This window comes from Glycine soja, chromosome 6 (genome assembly GCF_004193775.1).
Source record: "Glycine soja cultivar W05 chromosome 6, ASM419377v2, whole genome shotgun sequence".
NCBI lineage: Eukaryota > Viridiplantae > Streptophyta > Magnoliopsida > Fabales > Fabaceae > Glycine > Glycine soja.
Window position 1 is genome coordinate 17,613,898 of NC_041007.1, and position 18,329 is coordinate 17,632,226.

An 18,329-nucleotide genomic window follows, 5' to 3' on the forward strand; every position below is an offset into this window, starting at 1 on the left:
TATAATAAGATTATCCACAAATTTTACATCAAATAATTTTTTAATAATTTGTTTGAAAGACATTTAGATTATTGACTATATTCATTTCCAGTTTTAAAAAAAACTATATTATTAATGAAATATAAATTATCACGTTAAATAAGTTTGTTAATTATTATAATAACTATTTTAAATATCCTATTAACAATTACTTCTTATTAATTGACCTTAAAAAAATTTTAGGCTATCAATACATGAAAAGGGAAGTTGGATCCTATATCTCCATACTTGTATCCTACACCTTTCAACCACCTTTGAAATTACTAAATTACCCTTAATGAATAACACCCTCAACCCTAACACCTTCCTCCTTCAGAAACCCACCCTAACACCTCCTTCCTTGTGACGACAGCACCTCCCACCTGTGACGGCATGTCTCCCTCTAACGATTCTCGCAACGATTTGAACCATCCCACAACGAAAACACCTCTATCTACCTGTAGCCTCCTTCTCGCCATTGAAGGTAAGTAAGTTCCTTCCGTCTCTTTTGGCATGGGGTGGGGTTGGGTTCTGGTACAGAAGGTCTATAGCTATTCCATAATACATGTTTTGGAACTCCTATTCTGGAATAGGTGTTTTGGAACACCAATTTTGGAATAACTATTTTCGGAATTGGTGTTCCATAATAGATGTTCTGAAACAAGTGTTCCAGAATAACTATTCCAAAACACCAATTTTAGAATAATTATTCCAGAACAACTATTCCATAATGGTCATTCCAAAAAGCAAAAAAGAAAAAAGAAAAAGAAATCATTTTCTAGAAAGCTTGTTTCGAAAACATGTCCACAACGTGAATGGGAAGCGTTGAAACGTACATGGTGTGAAGAGTTGGAGGAGGAGAGGGACTTCTGCGCTGGAACCTCTGGTGTGGAGAGATGGAGAAGAAGAGAAGAACTAGGAAGCATTGTGCGGAGAGATGGAGAAGAAGAGAAGAACTAGGAAGCAATGTGCACTACGGGAAGAAAAGAAGAACAAGTGGAAGGGTGCACAACTGCTGCGGGAGAAAGAAGATGAAGAAGGGGAAGAAGATATTGAAGGGGTAGGTTGGGACTTTTAAAAAAATGGGAGATGCAGGATGCGATTAAGGAGGTGCAGGATATAAAACCCCATGAAAAAATAGACTCAAATTTTAATTGGTTGAATGTAGTGTATCCAAAATCAAATTAAACTAATTATAAACAAATGCATGTGTTTTCAACTTGGGCCAAGGTTGAAAGTTTTGTTAATTGGCCCAATGCTTCTTTTGCCCAAGGCAATACGGGGCATTGCTATGTACATCCAGCAAAATTGCTAGTAAACCCAACAATTTTGTGATTTTTTCATTTTGCCCTTTCATAAAAGAGATACGAATCAGTTGATCCGTAAGTGTTTTTTTTTTAAAAAAAAAAATCATACAGGTTATTAGCATGACAATCTAACCAATTGAGCTAATAGATCAATTATATTATAAAATAAATAATGTTATTATATATAACACTAAAATTTCTAATGTATATTTAATGCACATGTAAATTTAAATAATAAATTTTATGACAATTAATTTTGATATAAATCATACGAATTATTTAATCCATATATTTTTTATAAATAAAAAAATATTTACTATTAAAAAAATTAATTTATTAATAAAATGAAAAAAAATATTTTTGAATTTTTTTTAAAAAATACTTACGGATTAGAGTTAACTCATACAAATTATGTAATTCGTATGAGTCATGCAAATTAACTCATACGAATTACGTAATCCGTATGAGTTAATCTGCATGACTCATACGGATCGCATAATCCGTGTGTGGTATACATATTATATAATTCGTAAAAATAAAAAATACTTAAGGGCATTTTGGAAATTTTGTTTTAAAGCTGGGTGCACGAGTCGGGTGCGCCTAGCAAAGCCCGACAATACGTTAAGACCCAAAATGGTGAAATGGAATGAGATTCTTCTTATTTCTCCACTTGCTGCCACTGGGGTGATTCGTCTTCATCCTTCATCGGCATTGCGCTTCACAAATTCTCAGTCTACGACTTGGGTGTGTATGTATTCATTTCTGCTTAGAGTTCAAAAGCCTCCGTTTTTTTATTATTATTTATATACTTGCTTGTTCCAATTCATCACTTTCTCTTAATTTGAGTTTATTTTCAATCGATTATGCTGTGTGCTTCTCCCTCTGTGCCGTAACACTTTCTAAGAAACCCAACATCAATTTTCAATTCCCATTTCCGTATTGCCCTTGATTTAATCGCATGGCTTATCTCATGATTTGGTTGGGATTACTTTTCTTTTTCCTTTTTTTTATGTATTAATAGTTTCATTCACAAGAACTCTTTATTCTCGGGGATTTTGTCTTAGTTGAATTAGCCGTTATGTTATGATAATGTTCTGGTATGTTTTTATATTTATTTTTGTTTGTTTCAGCTGTAACATTTGGCCAACCTTGATTAAACGATTTTAACTGAAATTGGGAAGGGTGTGAAGTTTTGATTGCTGTGTCTGCTTCTGCCAAGCATAGTCTTAGTGTGTTACCTGTGTATTTGTATGTTAGTTTGATAGATATAAACACATAGTAAGATTTATTTATGTTAAGCCCGTAAGGAGCAATGGATTTATCTCGAGCTCTCGAATTGATTTCTGTATATGAGAAGAGATAGGAAATTTGTGTGGCTATGTGCTCATTTTGTTTGGTTTTGTTATGGCCTTTATGGATTATGGATGCCGGTCAATGCTAGTGTCTATACTCAGAAGCTTCTACCCCCCTTCATCTTTGTGAGATAGATTAGAGTTTTTCCTAGGCTTTCAATGTTGGTGGAGAAGATGATTTTTCTTCTTTCTTTTTGATATTGGGAGGCTGAGAGTAGCGGTAGCTTGTTTTCATGTGCTTCTTTACTGTTCTTTGTTTCATTTGTTCTTTTGTGGATGCTATAGTTGGAACTTCTTATCCCCTTTTAAACTTCTCCACTTTCTCGTAATATTTTATTTATTTTGATTTTAAAAGAAAAATCCAATGCGCATATGATACAGTCTATAATTCTGTTCGAATTTCTAGTGTTATACACAATACTGCACCCTATTTACTTGTATTATCCTTGTGTTAATCTGTTTATGATAATTAGTATCCATTGTTATTTGAGTCTTACTGGTATAAATGTTTGATTTGCTTATTCAGTGGATTTCATTAAGTTGTGATAAACATGGGAAAAGACTCAAAGCCAAAGGAGTCCGGAGGCAAGGGAAAGGGGAAACAGGCTGCAAGTGGAAGTGATGAGAATGCTTCTAAGGGAAAAGGAAAAGGTGGGAAAGGTGGAGATGGGCTTGGTACTTGCACCTATGTCAAAGGTAAAAAAATTTCCCCATCCACGGATACCATTGTAACCATGATTAGTTCTTTTCATAGTTTGTCTTAGAATGACATTGACATCTTTTATGGCTTTTTATTCCTTTCAGCTAGGCATATCCTATGTGAGAAACAAGGTAAGATCAATGAAGCCTACAAGAAGCTGCAGGATGGTTGGCTTGGCAATGGAGACAAGGTCCCACCAGCTGAGTTTGCAAAGGTATTTTTCTTTGGCAAATGCCTGGGTAAGGAAGTACAGGTAGAAAGTTTTTTTATTGGGATGTGTAACAATGCTTTCCCCTATGATTTATACTAAAAACTTTCTCTTTTTTAGGGCACTGGTTAGCAAGACCCTTTTCTTTTGGTGGTCATACAATGATTTTTATTCTTGTTTCTTTTTTAAAATCCTTATTTGGTTTCTATGCGAGTAGGGCTGAGAATCTAATTTTGAGTTAAATATCAGAATTGTTTTCTGTCCCTGACCACCTGTTGTTAGAGATGTCAGTTAAGTTTGATGAATCATGAATGGCAATTCATTGAAAAGGATAAATAAGAATCTGTTCACTTGAAATTAACCTAGAGACAAAATATTTTGTCCAATTGGTTATTATCAATAGTATTTCACTGACTTCACAGGTAGCACAAGAGTATTCAGAATGTCCATCAGGAAAGAAGGGTGGAGACCTTGGATGGTTTCCCCGAGGAAAGATGGCTGGGCCATTTCAGGAAGTTGCCTTCAACACACCTGTTGGAGCTACTAGTGCTCCTTTCAAATCGACGTATTTCTCTTGTACTCTTAACTTTTATTTTCCTGATTAGCACCTGTGCCCCTTCTCTTCTTCATTTAGGCAGACCTGCTAATGTTTGTTTGGATGATGATGATGCAGGCATGGCTACCATATTATCTTAAGTGAAGGAAGAAAGAACTGATCCCCGAATAAGAACAAAACCGAATTTCAATGGCATCAGAGTGCTTAACTGTCTGATTAAAATTATCTGCTCCCTTTCCTTTTGTGATTGTGGTTGGGAATGTAAACCTGCAGTTTCTAGTATGTGTACTGATCTTGCTTTCTAATACTTAAGACAATTCAAATGTGAATGTGGATGGTTTGACTACATATGTGAGGTGTATTACTGCTTTGGTCCTATCCAAGTGGAACCCCAAATTTATCTTTTACGAAAGGTTTATGAGTAATTTTTTTTGACAAAAATGTGTTTTTAGTTTTTATACTTTTGGTCAAACGTGATCAAGGTTCTTATTCTTTCATGCCAATGAATTTCGTCATCATACTTAAAAAGGAAAAAAAAAGTCATGTGGATCTAATTCTTTTTTAAGAATTCATCATGTTGAACCTTTGGGAATCAAAGTCCACATGAAAAAAGTACACGGACCTTGATCACGTTTTACCGAAAATATAAAGATTAAAAATACAATAATCGTAGTCCTTATCTTTCTTGTAATATTTCTCAAAGATGAATTTGTTGGTGTAAAAACATGGTCAATAATTATGCCTAAGATAATCTTACCTTTGAGAAAGATTTATGTAAAATTATGCCATTTTTTTTTAACCTAAAGTATGTTTTAGTCCTTATGTCTCTATTTTGTGGCGAATTTGCTCTGCCAGGAAACTAATAGGGACTAGAATATAAATAGAATAATAAAAAAAAAAGGTTCGTGTGGGGATTAAAATAGAGTTTTTAGGTATAAGGATCAAAACGAAAAGTTGGACTTATGTATAGAGACCAATTATTAATTAAACCAAAAATATTTGATTTAAACTAAAAGTTTTTGCTAAATATATGAAGTGTACAAACTTGATTAATATAATTTAAAAAGTTTATAGTAACAAAAAAATTAAAAAGTTTATACTTTGTCAAATTAATTTTATTTCAAATTCATTCTAAAAACATTGTTAAATAGAGTAAGTAGATTCAATTCTCTCTCTGCATATACGAACCAAATTAATTTTAAATGCTTTTATAAAAACAATAAATAAATGGGTTCTGTTTTTTTTTTTTTTTTTTGAAAAATTGTGCTCATGATAACTTTTGTGCGTGTTAACGTATCCACCGTCAAATTTATTAGTTAGTTTTATATGATTGCTTATTGTTAACCTTGCAATTCAATTGTTTTATCCAAATACATTAATTTTGTACTTTTTCGTCTTATCAACATTATTTGTAAACCAACATGTCATTTGAATAAGTGGAATTAGATGCCATTAAAAATAAATATTTTTTTCTAATATAATTTATTTTATACGGGTAAGATTCAAATTTTGGACAACTTACTAAGCAACAGAAGTCGTTAAGACTCATTAAATGCAGTAACTCTTTTTACAAAATCTAAAGAGATGCAATATATTTATAACAAATTATATAATATTAATTTTTGTGTCTTTGTTACTCTTCATCATTATGACATGTAATAAATGTAAGAGAGGTATAGACGCATACAAAATTGTACAAACTACTGTATGAATTGTACAAATAACATTTGTCAAATCTAAATGGAGATTGTTTGGAAAAACTCCTGAAACATTTCTCAACTTTAATTTACTCTGGAGCCTCCTGTAAAAGTGAAAACGATCGGTGTGTGTTGGAACATGAAATTCTCATTGCTGAAGTCAGAGTATAACATCAACGGTAAGTATGATGTTTGTGTCCTTTGTACCTCTCTGGTATTCTAACTTAAGAGTTTTGAAAGCCAAACCGAATCAGCCAATTTGACCAGGAACAAATCATGTGTATGATCGAATGCTTTTTAAAACTTGGTAAATTCTTAAATCAGTTTAAAACCATTGAATCAACCAAAAACTGGGTAAACCCAGTAAATTAACCGATTTGGCTTAAAACTCTTTTTTTTTAAAAAAAAAACTTTCAAAACCACTTCATTTTTGTTTAAAAAAATTATAACTTATAACACTTTTAAGTAAATTTTATTTTTAGTATTATCAATTTATGGATATTATGTTATTTTTTGTTCAACATTAATAAGATATTATATTAAAATATTAAAAAATATATTTTTTTAAAATCGGTTCGACTCCAGTTGAACCATTGACTATTAACTAGTTCGATGACCGGTCCGACAACATTGATTTTAACTAATATCTTATGCAAGTGCGTTTAAATACAGAAGTCGCTCACATGCTACCTGTTATTGTAGTCATTCCCATAGATGCTAATATATCATGCACTCAATAACCGTAAAATAGTGATGACAGAGAGAGTTTTTTGTTTTGTGGTTTCTGTATGAAATCATATAAATTTAAAATCAATAACAATTCTATCGTACAACAAAATTTGCAAAACTTGTAAGCTAGTTTTGACAGTCATGACAGCATTCATGACCATAGCTACTTATTGCCAACTATTACTGTCTACAAGCTTAAGACCCCAGCTCATATCCTCACAGTGCCTTACATGTGGAACAAGTGCACCAGTATCAGTTCCTCTCTTAGCTTTGCAATCATAGAAGGGAGGAGCATGGAAGCACGGCTCCATCGACATGGCACGTTGACAAGGAGGATCAGGAGCTGTTCCATTCTCGGGCTTGTACAGTATCCACGGTTTCAACCCTCCAAGCCCCTGAGCTACGTAGCCGAAAGTAGACCATGAGCTCGTGACCAACATGTCGGTCAAGCTCAAGAGGTACATTTCGGCCCAAGCTTTTTGGTTGTGCATCTTCTTCTCTGTTTGTTGATGCCCTTCATGGCTTGGCTGGTAAATGCCAACAACTTCTCCTGTCACAGTAGGATGTTCCAAAAACATGTCTCTCACCATGTCAAAATAACCAGAGCTCAAGGAAGTCATCAGCACAGCTTTTGACTTCGGCTTTGCCAATGAATTGACAATATCCCCCTTTCGGTTAACATCAGGCAAAAGATTCTCCTTCAAAGTGCAAGCTAAGATCTGATCCAACACATGTTGAAATGGACCAGTTCCAGTGTCAAAAACTCTTATCTGGATGCCTACTCTTTCATCAACCTTAGCTAAATAAGCTTGATAATATCTGCTAACAAGTCCCCATACTTTGTTGGTGGGGTGGAACAGATATCTACCCAAGAAATGAAAAACTGTTTCCTTGTTTGGGAAGAGATCACTTAGTTGCTTCTCAAAAGATGGCATCAAGAATAGAGATGGGACAAAATAGTTATCTGTCCTTACCACTAACCATGGAACTTTCTGAAGAAAAGCTTGGTCTTCATCACAGAAGAAAAGTTTGTCCTGATCATCATAGTCATGTGCTAGATGAAGGTAGACAAAAGAGGGTACCATGGAGTTTGTGGTTGATTTATTTTTTAGCATTTGCCCATAACACTGATCAGATTTCTGACCAAAATTGGGAAATTGACTGTTGAGAGGGAAATTAGGAGGGAGAAGCCAGGAAACATGTGGAAACGGTTCGCAAAAAAGATCCCCCATGTCAACTCCAGGATCAACCAATAGAACACGATCCGTGAGGAGAGCGTATAGAAACACAGAAGCTAAGGTCAATATCCTATTCCCTAACCCACTATATGAAATCCATACCACATATTTACATTCTGGGGACTCACTTACATGTCCTGACCTGAGATCTTTCACCGTTTTGTTATAGGATTCAGTGTAAGGTCCACATTTTTTGTGGAGAGCTTCATATTTTCTCAATCTAGAAATGAGGTAAGATGAAGGATTTCCCGATAGTCCTTTGCTATATGTGGCCGAATGATACCTGCTGAGACAAGATTGTTCATCAAATCCATCTGCTAAAAGGCCACCAAGTAGTTTATCTTTTTGCAACTCAACAGAATCAGAAACGTCACCTGCAAATCACAAAAGATGAATTCCATTATCAAACCACAATATTCATTCATGTACAGAAGCAGAAAATCAAACATCTAAAAAAACTGGGAATGGGAAATCAGTTCACAACAACAACAAAAGTCATCCCAATAGGTGAAGTCAGGTACATGAATTACACAGCGCTATTGAACTCAGCTAAAAACCAAACTATCAGGAAAAATCATTTTATTAATTTTCAACAAAAAAAATATATGCACTTAATCTCCTTCATCATGTTCATTCTTAGAATTTGGAGTTTGGGCCTAACAAACTCAAAAGCTAGTTCATGCAGTGAGAGTTGCTCCCACTTATATATATTATCTCGGTCATATCATTAGTCAATATGAGATCTATAACACCCCTTCACACTAACAATGGAATATCTTGAGCATGAGTTTGCAACTGTACAGGTAGTCCGATGACCAGATAGATCCAATAACAACAACCACTAGGATGTACTGTACTGTCAAATTTTAGATCTAGACCTAACTCAAACCCAAAAGATAATTGATGAGATGATTCTTGTCATTCACTTATATATACTATTTTGTTCATATCATCAATTCATCATTAGTGAACATGAGATCTCCAAACATTCATTGACTTATGCAATGCATACATTCTATGAAACAAAACTAAAAAAACGAAAAATGCATATAAATAAGAGAGCACAGCAACAAGACAAGTATTTTGATTTGTAGGTATCGAACACGATACCGAGGGATATACAACACTTACACATCCTATTCAATTAACTAAACTAAACCCGCTTGATATCAGCAAGACAAGTATAAAACCACTTGCAACAAACAAAAAAAAAGTCAACATCGATCTTCATCTTGTGAATCATCAGCAACAAATCCAACATAGCAGTCACACATTCACAGACGTTACATTACCTTACGTTACACTACACTACATTACACAAAAATGCAAACAAATGAGACATAAATTGGAAGATCTAAGCTTCATAAAGTGTCTACCAAGTTTAAAAAAAGACATCAAGACCAAATCATAAACAATTAAAGAAGAAAAAGAACCTTGTTGAGTTTGTTTGAGTTGGAGCAGAGTCTTTGCTGTGGAAGCTGATTGGATGGGAGGGTGTGGGAGAAGGAAGGTGAGGGAGAAGAGGAAGATGGAGAAGAAAAAGAGTGCCATGAGGCGCGTGAGAGGGAATCTCCGGCTGGAGCGCGTGTCGGAATCCGAATCTGGGAGGCCATCGTCGTCGTGGCTCCTGTTACGCCAGTGCCTCTTCATGTGCACTGTGTCGGTGTGCTTCTTCTTCTTCCAAACACGGTGCTGTCGTGTGGTGTGTTACAATTACACCACTCTGGAGTTGGAGATCCCTTCTATAACTATAACACCACTCATCATGTCACAAATTTTGACTCAACCCTTCACTGTTGTTATTCTCTGAAAAATTATTCTGCCATGATTGGTAGTTTAAATATTTTTGTTTGCTAACTTGTAGATTAATTTATTTACCGAAAATTTATATTCTAAGTTCATTTTATAATTTAATCAGAACACAGTTAGAGTGTAATTTTTTTTATAACCATAGTGGGAGTGTAATAAGTTGTTACAATATATTTCACTTATTAATGGCTGAATAAGTTTAAAAAATATTTTTAATATGATTTTTTATCAGTTAATATTGTAAAAAAATGATATTAACAATATCTAAAAAAATCTTCTTGTTTTTACATAAATTAAAATTATACTTTTAATTCTCTAAATTTAGTTTTTAAGTTTCAATTTATTTATTTAATTTTTTCAGTTAACTTAACTATATGAATTGATTTTTGGATTAAATATATTTTGGTCCTACCATGTGTCAAAATAGGAGAAAAAATTGTGAAAATGTTAAATATAAGATAAGATTGGAAATACAAACCTCTAAACTCCATCACCAACCCTAGGCTAATGAGTTTCTTCAATATATAAATGAAAGTATTATATACCTTTACTGGAAATCAAAATAACAATATGTTTACCATTATTAAATAAAACAATTTTACACACTCATTCAATCACAAATTACCATTTAAATTACTTTAAAATAATAATTTTAAAAATTAACAAATTTATTATATATGATAAATTATAATTGAATGAATGATTATATAAAAAATTTTATTGTCAGTACATAACTTTTTTTCTATTAATAATATTATTGATAAATTAATATTAATATTATTATTATTAGCAGTAATTCACAAATATTGTACAAATTAATAATTTAACGTGTTGGCTAAGCGTATAAATTAATAAAGATCTTTTGATTAAGTTAAATATAAAGTATGAATATCTCTTTTATTTGAAGTGTAGTAGTATCGAACACATTTCTAACATCAATACTCTTCAACTCATATCCAACACTTTTATCTGTTAAAAAATATTTTTTTATTGGTTTGAACACTTAAACTAATACATTTTATCGGACAACTCTACTTGAATGGACACACATTAATAGTAAAACTTTGGTTATGATAATGCAAAATAAGCTAATCAAACACCCACGTTGTCTTGCTAATTTCATCATAGAAGTTACCTATTTAATAATCCACAAAGAAATAAAGATAACCATGTGCAAATAAATACTTCATACAAGAACTTGTTTTGTTCAAGCCTTTTTTTTTTGTGAAAGTTGGTCACGCCTACTAAACATTATGAAATGCTTTCAAAGTAAGAGAAATCTTACTCTTTATAACTTTTTTTTATGTGTTTACTCTTTATAACTATGCATACAGTATTGTCTTATTTTTAATATTATAATTGAAGTATACACATTCAACAGTACAAAATAAGAAAATTTCCTTGCTTCAACATCAAGAATTTTCTATAGTGCACCCACACACTTTGGTCTAACCTCTAACAACAACGCTATATTGCCACAAACATAAAATGGTCAAAACACTCATGGATCGGTGGTCAATTAAAATTTCACCGACAAAACTCATCCTTGAATTCTTAACTCTCATTTTTACCCATATACTAAACCTAACTTCACAGTTGAATTGGATACGTTTGTGAGATACAAGTTAGTAACATTTTGTTGTTGGAATGTCTCTGAGTTGCTTTTTTTTCAGTTTTCACCTACAACTAAGGATGGATTGAGCTGGGAGCCGAAAAGAAAACAAACTAAACAAACAGCTTTGCTGAATTTGCTTGCATATTTAAGCTACCTTTCATGGGTGCTTAATAAGTAACCATAAGTTTTGTTGCTTCAGCTCAAATGCTCTAGAACATCACACATCTGTCATTAAAGGATGATCATCATCTGAGGTAACAAATTCACCAGCCCCACTTCCCACTTCAATTGAGCTACAGCCAGGAGCCCTTGAATGTTTTATCTGATTCCTAACAACTATCTTGTTATTCCACATGCCTTTATTTGCATAAATATTAGACATAGCAACACTGTCACCCACATAGCCAGGGTCCAGCTTGAGTAGCTTTTGCCTCACTTCTGCAGCTAGTTCTAATTCACCATGAACACTGCAAGCCCCCAACAAGGTTCGCCAGACAACCGCATTTGGTGGCACCAGCATCTCGATAATGAAGTCATAGGCATCTCTCAGATGCCCTCCTCTGCATAAGAGATCCACCATGCAGCCAAAGTGAGCCTCTCTGGGCTGAATACCATAAACTTCACTCATACTTCTAAAATGCAACTTCCCTTCCTCAACCAACCCTGCATGGCTGCAAGCCATTAAAACTCCGATGAACGTTACATCATTTGGGGTCATGACACAATCATCCTTGTCCCTCCTTGCGCTCATTTCCAAGAAAAGTTGAAGAGCCTCGCGTGCTTGCCCATGTACCGCATGCCCCACAATCATGGAAGTCCAAGTTGTGACATCCTTGTTTCTCATGCCATCAAACACCTTCCTGGCTCTCACAACATCCCCACATTTAGCATACATGTTTATAAGAGCATTATCCAAACACAAATCTCTGTTCATCACTTGTTTCCGCCGCACAAAACCATGGATCCATTCACCCATTTTGAGTGCCCCGGTCTCAGCACAGGCAGAGAGAGCAACAGTCACAGTGACCTGATCAGGTTCCACATTGTTCATCTGCATCTCTCTGAAAAGTTGCAAAGCTCTCCCAGGCTTGTGGTTGTCTACATAGGCAGAAATCAAGGATGTCCAGCATATAATATTCTTAGCAGGTATTTCGTCGAACACTTGGTGTGCATCACGCAGGTTGCTGCGTTGCGCGTACGTTTTCAAAAGGGTTGTCTGGAGTTGAACTATGGGCTGGTACCCAAGTTTTATAATGAGGGTATGAAGTTGTTTTCCTTGGGTGGAGGGGTGTTTGTGGTTGCAGGCTTTGAGGGCATACAGCAGAGAAAAACTGTCAATGAGGTTGAGAGTGGGTTTTTTTCTTAAGAAGGATCTGAAGAGTAGAAGCACCTTGGCGTGCCTGTTACATTCAAGGTGGTTCTTAAGGGTTTGGTTGGGTTTTGGTGGTTTCAGGCTAATGGGGGTCTCAGCTTTGTGATGCCACGTGGACATGGGGCGATGAACCAACTTGTTCACACTCCTTCGAAGCAAAATGCTGAACCATTTCAATTTCAAGTGCGTCATGACTCATGAATGTCACAGTTTTGTTCTGCCATGTTATGTGTATAATTAACACAACAACCTTTAGAACTTCTCTTCGGGTAAGGTTATTGAAAAATCAAACCGCAATCTCTTATTTTTATGTGTTTCTTATTTATTTATTTATAAGAATTTAACATAATATCAAGAGATTTATAATATTCATATATTTTGTTCAATCAACCGAATCAAATCATCTTTATTCACGTCTTTCTTATTTGAATGTTGTTGAAGACTTAAAAGTAAGAAAAACAAATTATTAAAATTAAATCAACTCATAAAAATAATTGAATTTACTTTTTTACGTTTCGTATGCACAAATAATGATTTTTAACTTTCAAATAAAACTATTATAAGAAAGACTGTACATTAATTAAGGACTCATTTATGACTTTTTTTTTAAGCACTCAAGTACCACTTTCAACAAGACTCACCATGTTTTACTAAAAATAGAAAGGGATTCAAAGTTTTGTAGAAAGTAATATTTGTTAGAAAAATAAAATAAAATAAAATAAATAAAAGAGAATAAAATGTAAAGTCTTAAACTAAATAACAAAATAACATAGCAAAGTAACTTCAGAATGACAGAATCAATAATGCAATGTAACATATAATAACTACAAACTACAAAGGAGAATAATTTAAGGGAGAAATTTTTAATTAGACTGGACTGAAGCGCGCGCAAACGTATTTTTAGAGAGAAAACATTCCCACTGCACGGGTAGAAAAATTTGATTGTGTTTCTCTCTCAAGATACGACAATGTGTTGGTTCTGATCGTGTGTAGTGAAAGAATACCCAAACCTTTTGAACACCTATGTTCTGCTCTCAAAAATATCTTTTTTATAAGAAAGGAAAAGACAAAATCTAGAGAGAAAGAAAGTAAATTGTTTATTCTATTGTGTGTGTTTTCTAGAAAGGAGGAAAGAGATATAAATAGACATAGACCCCTTATGCAACAACAAAAAATCACACGGTTGAAAACCAACTTACATATATCAAAACAACGTAACAAATTGCATTGACCCATTAAAGCAAAATCATAGAAAATATAGGAAATCTAATTTTACGTAACATATTCTAAAACAAATAGTTTATTTTTAAAAACAAAATTAATATGAGTAACATATTTTTATAAATTTTAAATTATAAAACAAATATTTACTAACATTCCGCCACATAATTTAAAATTTTAAAATATTTTTTTAAAAATATAATTTGTATAGAAATGTAAAAAAAAAAAAAAGAGCAAGTGCTATTGTATTTCAGTATAAAGAATTTTCCAAGTTTGAGTCTTATACCTAGTGTTTATGAACTTTCACCCAAGAAAAATGTAGTGACTTAATTGTCTTGAACTACACCTTCTTTAACCAGACTTTAGTACATAACCCTTATAATATTAGCGTTCATTTAGGTTCTAATCAGTGGTAGCACGTTACACGGCCTTGCGCATGTATCTTGTGTCGTGAGTGTCACTTAGAAATCAGTCCATATCTCAAAGTGGCGGCCCCATCACCACACTCACTGGGTGAATCCTCAAAGAGTGGTTTGTGACCCCACCCCTACAATAATTGTCATCGGATTCATTAAGAGTTTTTTTTACCAAAAAATACACATATATAAATATCTCAACCTTAATATTAACACAATTTATAATACACCTTGTCATAGGAATGAGAAACAGAACAACTCCATAAAATTTTATTTTGGTTTACTTTAGTCAACAAATAATTTCGATATTACCCGTTAAACTTCGTTCATGGGATCACCAAACACACAAAGACGGGTGTCCATTATTGTAACTAAATAATGGGCTCTAGTCTCATTCTCCGCGACGACTCAAGTACTTGTTGGCGCGTCAACCCTTTTGTAAGCGGATCCGCAATATTATTTTCTGACCTGACAAAGTCAAGAGAAATGACACCATGAGAAATCAAATTTCTGATAGACTCATCTCTCGCTCTTAAGTGTCTTTTTTTCATTAAAATTTTTGCTAGTAACTTTAGATATAACAACTTGACTATCACAATGCATTGGAATTGGATGTATAGGCTTATTCAACAATGGCAAATCACATAACAAATTTTTAAGAAACTCAGCCTCACTAGTAGTATTATCTAAAGCAATAATTTCTGCTTCTATGGTAGAACGTGAAATAATAGTTTGTTTAGCAGATTTCCATGATACTGCACCATCAGCTAAAGTAAAAACATAACCACCTGTCGATCTTGTTTCATCAGAATCAGAAATCCAATTTGCATCACTAAACCCCTCAATTCCGATAGGAAAACATGTATAATAAATGTCATAATTAATGGTTCCTTTTAAGTATCTAAAAACTCTTTCTAATGCAATTCAATGAGAATGATCAATATTATTAGTATACCTTCCTAATCTACCAACTGCATATGCAATGTCAGGCCTAGAGAAGTTTGTTAAATGCAACAAAGAATCAATAATTTGAGAATATTTATGTGAAGAAATTCCTTTACTCAAATTTTTCTTTAACTTAATGGATGAGACATAAGGAGTAGATGTTTCACATCAAAATAATTAAACTTCTTCAATAGCTTTTCAACATAGTGTGATTGGGTTAAAACCATGTCATCATTTTTCTTTATAAGCGTAATACCCAAAATCACATCTAGAGGACCAAGGTCCTTCATATCAAAATTGCTTGACAAGAAAGATTTCACATCATTTATAAAATGCATATTACTATCAAATATCAATATGTCATCCACATACAAACATAAAATGACACATCCACTATCATCAAATTGTTTCACATATACACATTTATCACTATTATTGATGTGAATGCCATACAAAAGAACAACTTGATCAAACATTTTGTGTCATTGCTTTAGAGCTTGTTTCAAACCATGTAAAGATTTAACAAGTTTGCAAACTTTCTTTTCCTTCCCCAGTTCTACAAAGCCTTCAGGTTGGTTCATATAAATTTATTCTTCTAATTCACCATTTAAAAAGGCAGTTTTTACATCCATTTGATGAATTTCTAAATTAAAAACACAAGCAAGTGCAATTAAAACCCTGATGGTAGTAACTTTAGAAACAGGAGAATATGTATCAAAGAAATCTACACCTTCTATTTGTTTACAACCAATCACAACAAGTCTTGCCTTAAATTTTTCTATAGGTTCATCAGTTCTTAATTTCTTTTGGAAAACGCACTTACAACCTATACTTTTACAATCAGGGGGAAGATCAGTAAGAAACCAAGTTTTATTAATTTTTAGAGAACTCATTCATCATTAATAGCTTCTTTCCAAAAAGGTGCATCAATAGACCTCATGGCCTCACAATAAGTTTTAGGATCATCTTCAAGTAGAAAAAAGCAAAATTCAGAACCAAAATCCTTAACTTTTTTAGATCTTTTACTCCTCCTAGGTTCAAACACAATGTCCTTATTAGCATTACTACAAGATGATAAATTAGAACAAAAAGTATCACAAACAGATTTAGACAATTTACTTTTCTAAAGGAAAAGCATTTTCAAAAAAATGGCATCTTTAGATTCTATATTAGTATTATTAGAAATTTCGAACACTTTTGAATTAACAACCAAAAATCTATAAGCAGTACTATGCAAAGAATATCCAACAAAAACATAATCAACAGTTTTTGGTCCAATTTTCCTTTTCTTATTAATAGGGATGTTAACCTTTGCTAGACACTCCTACACTTTAAGATATTTCAGATTTGGTTCTCTTTTTCTCCATAACTCATAAGGGGTTTTTTCAAAAATTTTATAAGGTACCATAATAAAAAATATGACATGTAGAATATAAAGCTTCATTCAATTGTTCATTTTATTGCTTTGTGTGTTGTATTTTCACATGTTTATTTTTTTTAAGCAAGGAGCTAGATATATAGAGGTAATCAGTCACCAACGTGTAACAACAAAATACTTGCAGCAATAACGTTAAACAACAGAAAATAAAAACCAAACAACAAACTTTCTAATTTTAAAGACTTGTAAGCTCACTAAGGAATTTGACCAAGTAAAAGATAACTTCCTAAAATTAATATATAAATAGAAGTAATGAGATGCTTTTAGTTTTTCAGATAGTCTAATTCTAAAAACATTTTATCTTTACAAAACATAATTGATAAAGAAAATATTATTAAATTTTAAATTATAAGAAAATATTTTCCAACAATCTCCCACTAATTTAAATTTTAAGGAAATGAAATAATATAGTAAAAATATTTTTAATGGAGCATAATACATTGTGTTTTCATCCATTAATTTTCCATGCTTACTATAAATGGACTCAATCATATCCATTACAGACATTTTGATAAAATAGAATGTTACTGCACAAAAGATTATACAAGAAGAAAATAGTTTTTCTCTCTAAGGCGGTTAGAAAATTAAAATAAAATAAAAGAAATAAATGAGAAGAAAATGCAAAGTCTTAAACTAAATAACAAAACAACAGTAGCAAAGTAACTTCAAAATGACAGAACATGAATCAATAATGTAATATAACATACAATAAGCACAAAGGAGAATAATTTAAGGGAGAAATTTTTAATTAACTTGGGTTGAAGCGCGCAAACGCTATCTTAGAGAAAAAATGTCCACATTGTATTGGTAGGAAAATCTGATTGCACTCTTCTCCCAAAGATACGACAACGTATTGGTTCCGATCGTGTGCAGCGAAAGGATCCTTGAACCTTCTGAACACCTATGCTCTCAAATAATTTTTTTTATAAGGAAGGAAAAGACAAAATTTAGAGAGAAAGAAAGTAAATTGTTTAAAAAATTTGACAGTTGGAAACCAACTTACAGGTATCAAGACAAACATAACAAATTACATTGACCCATTGAAGCAAAATCTTAAAAAAATAGAAAATCTAATTTTACATAATAGATTCTAAAATAAATAGTTTATTTTATAAAAACAGAATTAATATGAGTAACATATTTTTATAAATTTTTACTTATAAAACAAATATTTAGTAACTATTTAGCACTTTAACTTGGCAAAACAAAGTCTCTGGGAGGATTCATGAATTTACTTTCTGAGATATTTTAGCATTCATTGTACAATGTGGCATATTTTGTAACTGTAACCGTGAGTATCATTAATTTGAGAGAGAAAAATCCATAAAATAAATCATTACTTTTGTAGCTGTAAGAATGCATGCAGAAAACTAGTGTTGTCCTTGAATTGGAACTCTGTTATTCATAAACTGCTCACTATAAAATAAAGTCACTAGGTAATTTTTATAAAATAAATCAGAAAGAATTTGCAGTAAAATCAGTGTCAATAACTCTAGTGAAAAAGATGTCAGTTCTCCTCTGCCATGGCTACTCTTTTGACGAGAAGAAAACCATAAAATCCAATGTTAACTCGCCTTTCTCGTTTCACAAGCCATCAAAGGTGGAAAGCAAGTCTCCTTCTTGTCACAATGCCTTTCTCAATGGTTTTGGAGTAATGCTAAGGCCATGATCAAAACAGATCCATTCATGCCCCACCAAATGCTCAAAT

General features: G+C 32.9%; 3 protein-coding genes across 4 annotated transcripts; 1 reads left to right on the forward strand and 2 right to left on the reverse strand.

Annotated features, from left to right (window-relative positions):
• The first annotated feature begins 1,971 nt into the window (after positions 1–1,971).
• Positions 1,972–4,553, forward strand: LOC114416566 (peptidyl-prolyl cis-trans isomerase NIMA-interacting 4-like). 2 transcript variants are annotated; one of them, XM_028381471.1, is made up of 5 exons: positions 1,972–2,073; positions 3,204–3,373; positions 3,482–3,591; positions 4,008–4,150; positions 4,259–4,553. In XM_028381471.1, the coding sequence occupies exons 2-5, from the start codon at positions 3,229–3,231 to the stop codon at positions 4,299–4,301; spliced, it is 441 nt and encodes a 146-aa protein (XP_028237272.1). In that variant the 5' UTR covers positions 1,972–2,073; positions 3,204–3,228; the 3' UTR covers positions 4,302–4,553. The 2 variants fall into 2 exon arrangements, with proteins under 2 accessions (XP_028237272.1, XP_028237273.1); XM_028381472.1 differs by having other exon boundaries at positions 1,972–2,069.
• Positions 4,554–6,553: 2,000 nt separating this feature from the next.
• LOC114416567 (galactoside 2-alpha-L-fucosyltransferase-like) lies at positions 6,554–9,615 on the reverse strand. Its single transcript, XM_028381473.1, has 2 exons — positions 9,239–9,615; positions 6,554–8,179 (listed from the first exon to the last, which is right to left on the reverse strand). The coding sequence occupies exons 1-2, from the start codon at positions 9,453–9,455 to the stop codon at positions 6,735–6,737; spliced, it is 1,662 nt and encodes a 553-aa protein (XP_028237274.1). The 5' UTR covers positions 9,456–9,615; the 3' UTR covers positions 6,554–6,734.
• Positions 9,616–11,446: 1,831 nt separating this feature from the next.
• Positions 11,447–12,793, reverse strand: LOC114415893 (putative pentatricopeptide repeat-containing protein At1g74400). The gene has a single exon (XM_028380752.1). It carries the CDS (start codon positions 12,791–12,793, stop codon positions 11,447–11,449), a length of 1,347 nt encoding a protein of 448 aa, XP_028236553.1.
• Between the last annotated feature and the right edge of the window lie 5,536 nt (positions 12,794–18,329).

What these genes read in the sequence shown, in the direction of transcription:
- LOC114415893 (XM_028380752.1), bottom strand. Translation starts at nt 12,793, where the DNA reads ATGACGCACTTGAAATTGAAATGGTTCAGCATTTTGCTTCGAAGGAGT.
- LOC114416566 (XM_028381471.1), top strand. Translation starts at nt 3,229, where the DNA reads ATGGGAAAAGACTCAAAGCCAAAGGAGTCCGGAGGCAAGGGAAAGGGG. An exon ending in TACTTGCACCTATGTCAAAG is followed by an intron (nt 3,374 to 3,481) that starts GTAAAAAAATTT and finishes TATTCCTTTCAG; the next exon opens with CTAGGCATATCCTATGTGAG. An exon ending in AGTGCTCCTTTCAAATCGAC is followed by an intron (nt 4,151 to 4,258) that starts GTATTTCTCTTG and finishes ATGATGATGCAG; the next exon opens with GCATGGCTACCATATTATCT.
- LOC114416567 (XM_028381473.1), bottom strand. Translation starts at nt 9,455, where the DNA reads ATGAAGAGGCACTGGCGTAACAGGAGCCACGACGACGATGGCCTCCCA. An exon ending in ACTCAAACAAACTCAACAAG is followed by an intron (nt 8,180 to 9,238) that starts GTTCTTTTTCTT and finishes TGTGATTTGCAG; the next exon opens with GTGACGTTTCTGATTCTGTT.